The sequence below is a fragment of the Tachypleus tridentatus genome, chromosome 13, assembly GCF_004210375.1.
Source record: "Tachypleus tridentatus isolate NWPU-2018 chromosome 13, ASM421037v1, whole genome shotgun sequence".
Lineage (NCBI taxonomy): Eukaryota > Metazoa > Arthropoda > Merostomata > Xiphosura > Limulidae > Tachypleus > Tachypleus tridentatus.
Window position 1 is genome coordinate 117547302 of NC_134837.1, and position 13407 is coordinate 117560708.

Consider the following 13407-nt stretch of genomic DNA (forward strand, 5'->3'; position numbering starts at 1 on the left):
GACTCGTGGACTGGTCTAACCCACTGACTGGTCTTTACGAACATGGTATTGTTCATTTGTCATTAATAAACCCATTGACTGGTCTTTATTACGAACATGGTATTGTTCATTTGCCATTAATAAACCCATTGATTGGTCTTTACGAACATGGTATTGTTCATGTGCCATAAAACACCAAATCAACCAACCAAAATCATTTGTCATTAATAAACCCACTGACTGGTCTTTACGAACATGGTATTGTTCATTTGTCATTAATAAACCCACTGACTGGTCTTTATGAACATGGTATTGTTCATTTGAAAAGGATGCAGTAACCTAATGTTCAAGAAATCATCTGCTTGGTTTATCATCAGTAGTTGGTAAACCAAAATTTCACATGTAATGTCGTTGTTTTCTAGTTTATACCAATATCTTTGGCAATAGTATCCGTTTTCTAACAGCTTTTGTGTTACAGTTTCTCTAGCGTTTAATTAAACCTTTATTTACTCCCCCCTCCATTCTTGTTGAATAAGTATCTAATTAAACCTTTAGCACTGAATTTACAAAGCAACACATTCACCGACTCAAAAACCAATCCAACCAACAACTGTAATAAACTCCTCAATCGACAATTTCTATAACCCACTCTTACATGATTCGTATTTCTATATTTTCAAGCCATACCCTGGCCTTTCAAAAAAAAGTCCAAACGTTTAGCGCGCTCTTTACTTTTCATCAACACTCCCTCTGGCGAAACAAATAAAAAATTGTAAAACAAAAAAGACATGACTTACAACGATACGTCACATTTGGTAGAAATGTCCATAGAAAATAAGAGGTAGTTTTGGTATTTGTCATGGTTAAAGAACACACAAAAGGCACTTAATTTGACATTAATAAACAGTAAACATTCTATACAGTTTTTTAATAACAAGAACGCTTACTTTTGCTAATAGATACTGGTAAGATAAACGGTTTTGTATTCTTTTCTTCAAAAAATAAATAAAAACAAGGAGATAACTGATAGGTGTATGATTTTAAAATGACATCTTCCTTGTTAGACGTTCTTTACAACTGAAAGGTACCCATAAATATGTATTAAAGGCCTAGCTGTTATTGAATTTGTCTTCCCGTCAGACAAGACGTAAAGGACCAAAATAACGAAAAAAGATAATGTTTATTTTGATGTACATAATGGAATTTTTCTTCCTAAGGAGTGGAGGAACAGTTCAAGGTGAACTTGTCAGATCTCATTTAATCCCGCCAGATGGCATGGTAGGAGCCAGTTTGATGTCAATTGACAATGTACTTTGCAAAGACCTTGAAACTAATGGGAGGGTTTAGTAACTTAGTTGATTTATCGCCGAATACGTGCTTATCGGGAGCAAACAATTATACCAAGTATGTAAGAGTGTGTAAGAGCATCTTCACCCTGGTGGCGAATCTGTTCATACATTTGTTCTGGCATCTATAAAGTTTTGGAAACTAGCATCTTATCACAAAAGCTTTAACACAAAAACAAATGTGTAGTCTAGTTTTATTTATAATTTCTTTAAAAATTACAATACATTTCTACCACTGAACAACGAGGGCACTAACATTGCTATCCTTCTATGATGACGAGAAACCCACTTGAAGTAAAAATTAACCTGAAGATGAACTAAGAAGGTAAAACGTTGTTCTCTGCTTTATTAGTAAAAGTGCTAATACCCATTGATACCCCTCTGACCTTGTTGGTGGTGAATAATTGTTCTAACATTTCTACCAGTAAATAAGGGTATTAACATCTCGTGGTATCAGTTTAAGGAACGTATTAACAAGTCAGATTGAAAATATTACATTAAACTGAAACTTATTTTGTAGTGGAGCGATATTAAAATACAGTCAGTTTTAGATTAAGTAAATGTGTTGTTACGTGGAAAGATTGGAATATTCTGGTCAAAACATCAAATACAAGAAGCCTCCTAAAAAGTAACCAACCGCCTCCAGATGGAAGCTGTGCTTACATTTTCTAAAGTATGCCAACCGATTCTTAACGATAGCGATACATCTGGAACATGTACAATGCCATTGATGTTTGTTAGTCATGACATGTTGAAAATTACCAAACTGGCCACTGATGGTATCCATACTAATACCCGTTAACATTTTCTATTTAACAACTGATGATCATTGTGCTGCTATATTGTTTAAAACGACCCTTGGTGGTAGTGATATTAAAAACCAGATCAGCTGTTGTACATAAAATATCCTGATATTTCTACTAATTTTAAATAAGTTGGTAATAACTGATGGCACAGTAAATATACTGTAAAACTATTTATTAAGTAAACAGAAATAAAACATATTTTTATCGAACTAAATGTTATATATACACACACACTTCATAACTACTTTAGTTTAACCTTAGCAGTAGTACATATTTATATACGCTTTTGTACACACAGCAGAAAACGTCTGAAACTATAGGTAATGCAGATTTAAAAATCACGTACTACAACAGCTGTAACAAAGTTTCTGGATTGGTTCACTGTTTAAACTGCTCAAAATGTTGGACATTAATATAAAGCTTTTGTTTTAAACGTGTGTTTTTACTTAGTTTGAACACTTTTTCCTTTATTTTTCGACGTCTTCCGTTCTTTTCTACCGTGTGTTTTTTCTGTACATAAATTACTATGAATAATGGACTATCCCAAATTCTAGCATTTTAAGCCCTCAAACTTACCGCTAAGTAACGGAAAGACGAAAAGGCGCCTCAGGTACTGGATAATGCATTACCTTGTCCTAAGCCTAACGAAATGTAAGTAAACATTAGAATTAACTTGTTCTAAGCCTAACGACGTGTATATAAACCTTACATTGCATTAACAGAAACTTTCATGTGGATTAGCCTTAATCTAGAAGATCTAGAAACTAATTATATATTTTTTTAACTTACGTGATGGATATGGTAACATATCGTACCTCTGTATCGTAACATTTACACGTGCTGACAGAAAATCTCTACTAACTATGCAAGATTTTGTTCATTTCACCTTATAGTGACTCGATATTAAGATATAGTCATATCATATTCAAACACGTCTTTCCAAATATGAATATAGAAATTCCACTTAAAATAATTAACCCTAAGTATTGTTACCGAAAGTACAAAAATAGTGTAGTAGTTATGACAACGAATATCAAAAACTATCAAATCAATACCTTCTCAAATAGAAACAGCTATTACAACAATTCACAGAAACCAACAAAATGACTTCCATGGTAACTTTTTCATTTTTAGCTACAGAACCTTTATAAAAGCATATCTAGTTCTTAAACAGCTTATTTATTATACCAGTAGGGTTTTTCTTATATGGCATTTACATTAAGTAGGAAAAGATAAGTCGGCTATGAAGGTCTGCTTTAAGATAAGTATAAAATAAGTTTAATACCTTTTTTTTTCTGGGAGAACTTTAAATTTATCATATAACACTAGAGTGAATTGACGTCGGACTTTCTAGAGAGCAGGCCAGTTGCAGTTAATATGAATTTATGATTAGAAGGAAGATAAACATACAAACCGGTTACGAGTAGAGATAATTAATCAAATATACTTATTTATGTAAACATTAGAATGTAGTCTTATGGTGTGAATACCTTTTCCAAGATGGCGAAGCACGATTATAATCAACTATACTTGTCATAAATAGGGTTAACAATACGTTATTCACCTTGTCCACTGTAGACCTAGAGAGATAACGCAATGTTAAAAATGTAATAGGCCTAATTCTAATGTCTCATGAAAGGTATATTTAATTACATTATATTATTTTATCAGTTGGGTACTCTAGTTGTTATCAATATGTTCTACATAAACCCAATAACATCTCACGAGGCCTGGCCAGCTTTACAAGATGACAATCGGTTTAGTGCTGTCTTATTGGCCCATTCATCCGAATCTGACCCCCTTTTTAGGCTTAACTTAAAACTCACAAGTTCTTTAAATAGGACACAAACATCCAAAACCCGCGCGTGAGACAATCTCATAGCTGTGGTTGTATTGAATCAGTTAAGAAACCCAAAGAAAAACGTGGTTATGTACAACCTCATGAAGGATGGTAACCCTATGTCAAGTTCGAAGTAAACCTTAAATTTCGTACTTAAAAACATCCAATAGAAGAACTGATGGCATGTGGTAACAAGAAACAGATAATCAGTTCAACATATTGCTTTTGTTTTTTTCTCTTATTTAAATGAAAGAATTCTCCCCTCCCAGTTAAACGCTTGTCAATAATAGAAGAGACTGGTTAGTATTTTTTATATTTGTAGGGGCAGTCGTCATATTGAGAGAGGTATTGTTCAGTTGAGGCATTATGGGAAAAGTTCTAAGGCGCGCTCTTTCTTTAGGGTTCACTGACTTATACAGATGTCTGAAAAATTATGGCAGTTTTAACCATTTAACCATTTTGGTAAGCCTTCGCAAGTGGCTTTAATAACATTAATTGGAGCAAGAAAACAATTACGTTATTATAAAACTACACTTCCGTACGTCATATTCATGAAGATTTTCACTCGCGTTACCTTGAGTTGTCTGCTGTTATTTACTAACTATATAGGTCTCTCGCTGTCCAATAATTTTCAGGCATCACAACATAACAGTAGCATAAATATGAACGACTAAGAAATAACGTTATTAGCGTTATATAGTCCAATCATGGTTCGCATATAAATAATCCTTCTGTCACTTCCTTCAATTGCTTTTCCCCCAACAATTCATTCCCACTCCCCCACATACATTTCTCGAGGTGGATAATGGTGGTGAGACGGTGCTCGAAGTCTGAAAATACGACTGTATTCCTCCTCGCTAGAAGTTAGTTCCTCAGAACCTGCAGGATAGAAAATATCATTGGGTTGATTGTATTTTTAGCTTCAACCTGATTTCTACTACATTTTGTTATATAAAAACTTAAATCTTTTATATATCTTAATTTACAAAGTGTAGCCATAGTCAGATTACTATTAAGAGTAGTTCTACGGTGAAGAACCTGGCCAGTGCCTATTACAAAAATTAATACAAGAATATTAAAGTTTTGCAGTTGTGTACAAAAATCATTAAAAACCACGTTAACCGTAAACTTTATTTTTCTACATACATTTTAACTGGTCTAGTGTGGTTTAAAACCAGTTTAAAACGAACATTTTAGACGTATCTTTTGTCTTCCTGAAGTCGCTGCCCAAGAAGTTTCTCGTACATTACTAGAACTCTCATTTAAAAGGCGGCAAATTGTGGAAGACAAAAGATATGCTGTACTTTATTTATACACCTCTCATTTAGTCGGTTTTCAGTGTATCATACAGTTTATTTAAATAGATTTGTCCAGCCCAACTGAGTAGATCTGGTATTGAACGAAAAGCTTATTGTATTACAACTTCTGAAAGTCAAAACGTAGATCTTGTATGCTATTTTTGATAGCTCTTATTTTCAGCTTCGACAGAAGAATTAACAGAAATGTGAAAAAAATCACCCGCAGGTAACTTGATTATGTAGTTATTATTTAGGTGTGTTTTTTAACAGTTCGACGACTTCTGGTGTTTATGAGTGTAACTAAAAGATAGCCATGAATGTGCACCGTTTCCAATGTTCCCCATACAAAAACGTTGTATTAAAATCAGTTAGGGTTTTTCTCATATCCTTCTAATGTTGGTGATAGAGTGTTTAGTGAAGTAAACAACAGTAATATGTCTCAACAACCGGAGCCTTTACTTACCAAGTGATGACGTATAGGATGTCCGTTCTTGGGACCGTAGAAGACTTAGGTACCCTGCGCTATGGGCTTTTCTTACGGAATCTTGTTCACGTTTGGCATAATTGGGCACACGAGCTCGGAATCCACTATAATAGGGATCGTCTGTAAATTACAGGAATAAAGAGTACAGTGTTTACGTAATGACAGTATTACCGTGTCAGAAGATTCAAGGACCAATTATAAAACCTCTAGAAATGTAACAATGTTAATATATTAAAGCATCGGGAGCCAGTTTTATCACAGTGGACAAATGGTATTCAGGGGTCGAGTTTAGCTCTCAGCATAAATACTATCTGTCGGCTTATAGATGAAAACAGAATCAACTGATCATCATAAAGAGTCGTCTTATCTTTGTTTTCGGTGTTTTAGACATTTTCCTGCGATATACAGGTATGATAGTCCTGAAATTTCCCCAAAATTATCTTTAGATTGATTTAATTATTACTTTATTTTACGTGTATCCTTCTCTACAGTCACGCATGCGCAGGTCACTTGGGTTAATTTCGTTGTTCTAGTCATCTCTTATTCTCTTACTCGTATAACATTATATCAACTTAACTATTTATAATTGCCAATCAAAAACAGTGGAAGAGGGAGGGCAGATGTGTAAGGAAAGGAAAACCAAACTTAAAGGTCGTAGTTCTCTAGTGTCAAGGTAAGCAACTAATGTTTAATAAACGAACCTGTGATACAACTAGACGTCTGGAGAAAAAGTGTGATTATAAAGGATTAGAACTATCATTAGTTAGAAAGTAACATTTCCACTGACAGGTTTATTCTGTGTAGTGAAACAGATAATGTGATTTTTAAAACTAATAAACCCTGTGAGAGAAATTTAAAAATAAATTAGTGAGAAGTTTTTGTTATCACTCAACTGAAGTATAAATCCAGTGTGTTAGGGTTATTTTATAAACAGAAAAGTTGTTTTTGAAGGTGTAGTAAGCGACTAGAAAGGTTCGTGCAGGAATGGATCAGAAATAGAGTTAATATAGAACAAAAATGGATGAAAAAAGTAGTTATTGTAGTACCACACTCGAAAAGATAAAACTGTAGAGCGTCAGAAATGTGTCTACACCTGAAATTTCTTACGTTACTCGATGAATCTCGAGAACAATTTTTATCACGCGACCACATCTGTTTACCAAACTGATAAAAACCTGGCTGTTACAAAATGAATGCCACGAGGGGTCGAGTTTAGTTCTCAGCATGAATACTGTCTGTCGGCTTATAGATGAAAACAGAATCAACTGATCATAATAAAGAGTCATCTTATCCAACGTCATGACCTGTTAGTATCACATGAAATATTCTTCTGTAAACTCTTTGCAGCAGGTATAAAAAACAAACAAAAGACAGTTTAATATAAGTAACAAAAGACATTACTTACCATCAACTAGACTAAATGTCGTCAACAAAAGACATTACTTACCATCAACTAGGCTAAGTATCGGGGCTAAAAGACGTTACTTACCATCAACTAGGCTAAGCATCGGGGATAAAAGACGTTACTTACCATCAACTAGGCTAAGCATCGGGGATAAAAGACGTTACTTACCATCAACTAGGCTAAGTATCGGGGATAAAAGACGTTATTTACCATCAACTGGGCTAAGTATCGGGGATAAAAGACGTTACTTACCATCAACTAGACTAAGTATCAGTAACAAAAGACATTACTTACCATTATATCCCGACTTCTGGTTTCGACTGGATGACTGCACTGGTTGAAGTCTCTTATTTTCTTCTTGCCTTTCATCATCATAATCGGGCTGAAGAAACAAACAATACGAAATATGCAACTTTGTTTACAAATATCAGCATTTTTTGTTCAATGCATCATAATACTTTGAAACTCTTAAAATAATAAAGATAAAAACCTTTGTTACAAGAAAACTTTTTGCATTCCTGAAAAATTATCTATATATTAAGATTTAATAGTTAGTTGTATTCGTAACTTTCTAAATTCTTAACTATGAGTAAAAGAAGACACTTGAAGAAGTTAGGCCTGCATAATATTTTTAATATAAAACTAACTACATAATTCTCGAGTGTTTTCAAAAGTTTGAGAAATGCTTAGTGGCTTAACAAGAGGGAAAGAAGGGAGAAATACTTCTCTAAAACTGACTTTCTAACACACATTTTACTTAACTATACCTAATCAAATATTTCCGCCATTAAAAACAATCCGCGTCCAAACACATGCTTTCACCATGACTGACAAACTGGTTTTTCCAATCTTCTGACTTCGAGTAACGAACTATGAACTGAGATTTCTATCTAGTCCAGATAGAGACTCCAGGATTCAAGTACAGGAATCACTAATTTTGAGGGACAGCAACCAATCAACCGCACCCACCGTTTTAAGGACTTTGTCCAGGTTGTTAAAATAAATAACGACACTGACTGTCACTTTTATAAAACTCACCCACAAGTAAAAGTGGGAAAATTGTTTATGGGCACTACGTCTCGTGCCTCAGACACTACAATTTATAGCCCAAAACACAACAACAAGGCCATGCCTGGTTCATAACAAAGGGAGGCTCAAGATATATTTTCAATTGATAATCGTAAAGAGACAGTAGCACCAGTCTATAATACTTGACAAACGGTTCTTGAAAAATACGCACCGATATTCTACACGAGAAATCATCTACCAGAAAAACAAGTTCAAACTAACACCCAGATTACTGAAGGTCAAAAAAATTTTTTCGTTAATAAAATCACGAATTTTTTTCCAAAACTCGAACCCATACGTCTATCATTCAACACTTCAAACTGAATGTTTCTTCGTATTCTTAATACTTGACACTGATCAAACACCTCACCAATTATTCACACGTGGTGTAATAATAAATATAAGTAGAAACAACAAACTGATATAAAAAATTATTTAAATACATCGTGATAAAGGAAGTAAAATTTTACCATTGGCACTGACATCTGTGAAGAGTCTCGTGGTGGCAACATTGGAGGCCTATCACGTGGTTCACGTAGCAAGCTCGAGGACCGTGATGTTCCCAGATGAGGTACACTGTATGGATCTTCCTCGGGAACGGAGAGTCGAGGGCGGTCGAACCCACTTGTTAAATTTGGGGCACTTTGTTTCTTAGAAACTGTAAAAAAGGAGAAACCACACACAATTGAGCATTACACGAGATGATAACGAGAACCATACTAGAGTTCAATATTGAAGTGACTACGTCTGCGTTGAGCTTTGTGGCGAAAGGCGTTTTGGTCTGTATTCTGAAACATCTGATTAATTTTCGTCGGGATCTTTTTATTTTTTGACATCACAGATTTTTGTAGTACCACTGACAATCTGGTGATTTCTTCTTTGACACAATGGTGTTGGTTAGGTCTGAACTAAATACATTTATGCAGATCGAGATGGTAAAACTGTAGTAACGTTGACGGATATGGGGCCTAAGACAAGGTGGGATCAGTTTTCTGTTTGTATTGCATGATATTTATTGTGGTTAAAAGAATAATGTAGGTGCCAGAGAAAACTGCCTGGATTTATTCTTACGGAGTATTCGTTTTATTGTATTCAAATCTCTTTAATTTGGTGTTGGACAAAATCTTTGTCTTAAAATTTTGTGTAAAGATCAAAGAACCATCCACCATAAAATCTCCAGGAAAATATAGTTATTACAGATTCAAAGCTAATATTACTTATTCTGCTTTGAACAAAACATAATCCATACCAAAATAATTAATTTATTGTATAAAATCCAGCATGTTTAACGTCAGGTTACTGTGTGTCTGTGAGAGAGAGAGAGTGTGTGGATGTGTGAGAGAGTGTGTGTGTGTGTGAGAGAGAGAGAGTGTGTGTGTGTAGGAAGGGATCTATTATTCATGGAGCCAAAAAACGGTTCACCTTATTCGGTGTTTAGACGAATCTGAGCGAATATTCATTCTTCAATGCTCAAGGCAATTAATAATAGGATAATAAACCAATTTATGGGGCCTTGAAAATTATGCTTTATGGAAGTGGTAAAAAGGCTAAACAGTAAAGTTAGCTTAGCGTTCATTAGGCCTACCTTGCACTCTTAAAATTACTAGTGGTTATGCTTTTAATTACAGGGGCCATTTTGTTATATTTAACAAAAATCGGATACTATTTATACATAATATCTAAGATACTTTGTTTGCATAAAATACATTTCACGATCGGCCTTCTAAAAGAAATGTCGTTATTCAATGAGAGCTAGCAAGACTACGAATTAAAACCGGAGACATTAGGTTTTTGTTAAAGAAAATTCACTAAGATAATGAATCCATAAGTCAACATAACAGTAACGATAGAGAAAAACATCTTCAGGTAGAATAACCAAATGAAAATATCCAGTTGTATCCACTTTTAAATCAAAAGCTCTTTTTTATTATTTAATTTGGAAGCTTCTATTAAGCATTATAATAGACTTCAATCATTTGGAAACAGTACACCCTAACTTGAGGGGCTAGCTGTAAATGGATATTATTCCACTTATAAAAATAGTTATACGTAAACTGTTACAATTATCACACTCGTAGTCTCCACGAGAAGATTAAACCTAGAGAGACCAAGTCCTAATAGTCATTCTAAACGACTTGCTTATCTAAATGTAAAAGGAGGAGAGTTTTTGAAAATTTTCTAACAATAAAGTGTTTCCGAACTGTGCTAATGGTCATTCTTTTAACAATTTATATCGGATCACTCTTTGATCTTTGGTAACACCTAAAAATGAAAACAAAACAAAAACACTATCACATTTAAAACTACTTAGCTAACAAGAGGAAATGTTTAACGGCCGCGGCTGTAATAAGATATCAGATCAGTCAACAGATAGAGCTACCAGATAAACGTTTGTACCAAGAAAACCAACCAACAATACTCAGAGCCACAATATAAATGATTTTTTTTTTCAGTATTGGCATCTAAACAATGGCATGAAACAGGCGATTAATATATTATTATTATTATGAATGTTATAACAGTTAGTGTCGACATTTCGGAAATAAATTTGAAAGAAAGGAAAGTATTTCATTCATTTCTGTTTTTAATGTTTGGTTCGTTTTGAAGGGCAGTAAAGATAGACTTGAAGATGTAATCACGGCTGACGATATCACTTAACTTTAAACACCAGGAACAATCAGAGATTTCATACCCTCGGTGTGTGTAATTAAGTGAAGAAATTTTATTGCTAAATAAATGCAAAAGGTTCGTTTGTTTATTTAGAGCAGAGCTACACGAGGACTATGTGCGCTAGCCGTCCCTAATGTGGCAGTAACAGTAGTGGGAATACATACAGCTAGTCAGCAATACACACCGACTCTCAGGCTACTCTTTTACCAATTAGTCACTTGGACTGACCATCACATTATAACGCCTGTACAGTTAAACTGGCGATAATGTTTGATGACGGAGGATCGAACCCGTAACCTGCAGACTGCAAGTCGAGCGCCCCATAAACAACAGGTTCAGAAAGAAAAGGTGAAACTTACTTAACGGCAGTTTTGACTTCAGCATATCCATAGCTACGATGTTTATCATCATCACCCAACATGGACACTCCAGTAACTCAACACAGTCTTTAACAAGTGCCACAACAGATATACACTGTCTTTCTAATTTTCTTCTGTCGGGATAAGCTCTGCTAATTTCCCTGCTGATGTTGTTCTGGAACTTTCTCATGTCAAATAACTGTATAGAAAAATAGGAAAAGGTTGATTGAAGAAAATTATGCAACTTTATTTATCTTAATAACTAATATAAAAGTTACTGCACGTTATGATAAATCTTTCTTACACCAGGTGGCTTCTTAAATTACTTGTCTGATAGAGGAAGGAAGAAAGTGACTTATGAACGTTTTCTAAAATGTCACAAACAATTATAAACCTAAATCTCTGTCGTTTATCCATTTCAATGTTTCCACTCGTGGAGTTAGAAGTAAGTAAGACGCCAGTATCTGAATTATTAGTAAGTGTTTCTTACTAGTTTTCACGAAGAAGTGATTATATACAAGTATATTAACTCAGTAGCACACAGATTATAACATCTCCTTTGTGTATTACATTCTAATATAATTTTATCAACAGTTTTACAACAGTTGTAGGTCGCAGTTCCACGACGTTATGTGAGGTGGTAGTAAACAAAATTAACATCTAGTTTGAAACTGAAGTCCTTTGTGTTGCGAAAATGTTTCACGTTAATAAAATGGTTAAAACTAGTATAAAGGAGATGAAAATACGTAGTTTTTATATCCGGCCAGACGGCTCGATGAAGGGTGTTTGGGGTCAAAGTCTGGCCAGATGTTTTTCTCTCCCTGAAAGCAATTTTTTAAACCAATTCATTGTTATTATGCAGTTCACCTCATTATTGGTTCTCTTTTGGTTATTGGTAACAAACCACAGTCTCAGTGAAACATTAAAATATTCCACATTACCTTTACAGCTTTGTCTGCTTCCAGTTGGCCATTATTCTTGATAACTTCAGAAGATATCGACGTTTCACCACTCTCAAGCTCCTTCACGTTCACATTACATTTACTGACTCGTTTCATCATGATGTTTCCGTTGCCGTCCATTTTGAATTTTACTCCCTGGTGGAGTAAATTATAAAACATTATATGTGTAATTTTCTCTAGTCTTATGTGTGTGTGTGTGAGGTGGAGGCACAGAGATAATTAAAAATTCAAAACTATGAAGATACTATCTATTATATATTTCTTTCACTATTGGGTTGTTTATATATACTGAAATGGTACCTTAGTTTAACGTTTACATTTCAAACTCCTAGATGAATCCGTTTGTCATCTTCCTGTAGATAAGGTTATAGACTTACAATGCTAAAATTTGGGGTTAGATCCCTGTGACAGCCCTTTGTAATATGTAAACAGTTTCTGTATTATTTTAAAATCTTATTTATTAATTTGTATCTAAAACCTTCCGCCAACCACATCTCTTTATCCAACCCCACCCCAGTAAACATATTTCTTTCTTCATTCTCTCCGTGTTTGAGGGTTGTTCGCAAAAATTACGTTCCTTAAGAGTAAATATTTAGAAACAGTTCTAATTAGAAAGTCTGAGTCCACAGCAGTGTTTTGAATTTGGAAGAGTTCAAAACGCCTACGTATAAAGTTTAAGAAACGCACAGTGGTGTCTTACCCTTCCACGCTGTCAATGTACCTAACCACAGTTCCGCCTATCGGCAATTAAATAATTAACCAAGTACGTACGAGTTTCAAAAGAAAAACATAAGTGACAACCTCGAGCTGATCGGATAATTAATCCAGTTTTACAGATTAACTAAGTTAACAAGCACATGGATAGTCAACCTAAGAACAAATAAACAACGAAAATTAGCACTTTGGAGAAAAAGAAAGTCACAGTTTAAGTTAGTTTAATTTCCAGTCTAGGGCCAAGTAGATTTAATGTATTTGATAACCAAACATTTTTCTCACTATCGGGTCATAACTTACAAAAGTATTTGAGTTTTGGGGTCATAATTGGACAAATAAAATTTATATCCATACAACAGAGAAAAGCCAATGTTCTCTCTTGCTCTTTAGCAACAGTGAGGTAAATATTTCGTGGCATCGCACTGACTCGAACTCAGCTCTCGACCATAAGGTTCACCTGAACCCAGAGAAACGTT

General features: G+C 34.5%; 1 protein-coding gene across 4 annotated transcripts in view; it reads right to left on the minus strand.

Moving 5' to 3' along the window:
- Positions 1-2286: 2286 nt before the first annotated feature.
- Positions 2287-13407, minus strand: part of LOC143235982 (uncharacterized) — a 47994-nt gene continuing 36873 nt past the window's right edge. For all 4 annotated transcript variants that reach the window (XM_076474128.1, XM_076474127.1, XM_076474130.1 and 1 more), the window contains exons 5-10: positions 12197-12352; positions 11256-11454; positions 8697-8884; positions 7453-7540; positions 5733-5873; positions 2287-4850 (exon numbers count right to left, since the gene is read on the minus strand). In XM_076474128.1, coding sequence (XP_076330243.1) covers positions 4738-4850; positions 5733-5873; positions 7453-7540; positions 8697-8884; positions 11256-11454; positions 12197-12352 — 885 coding nt within the window. In that variant the 3' untranslated portion in view covers positions 2287-4737. The remainder of the gene's footprint in view (positions 4851-5732; positions 5874-7452; positions 7541-8696; positions 8885-11255; positions 11455-12196; positions 12353-13407) is intronic.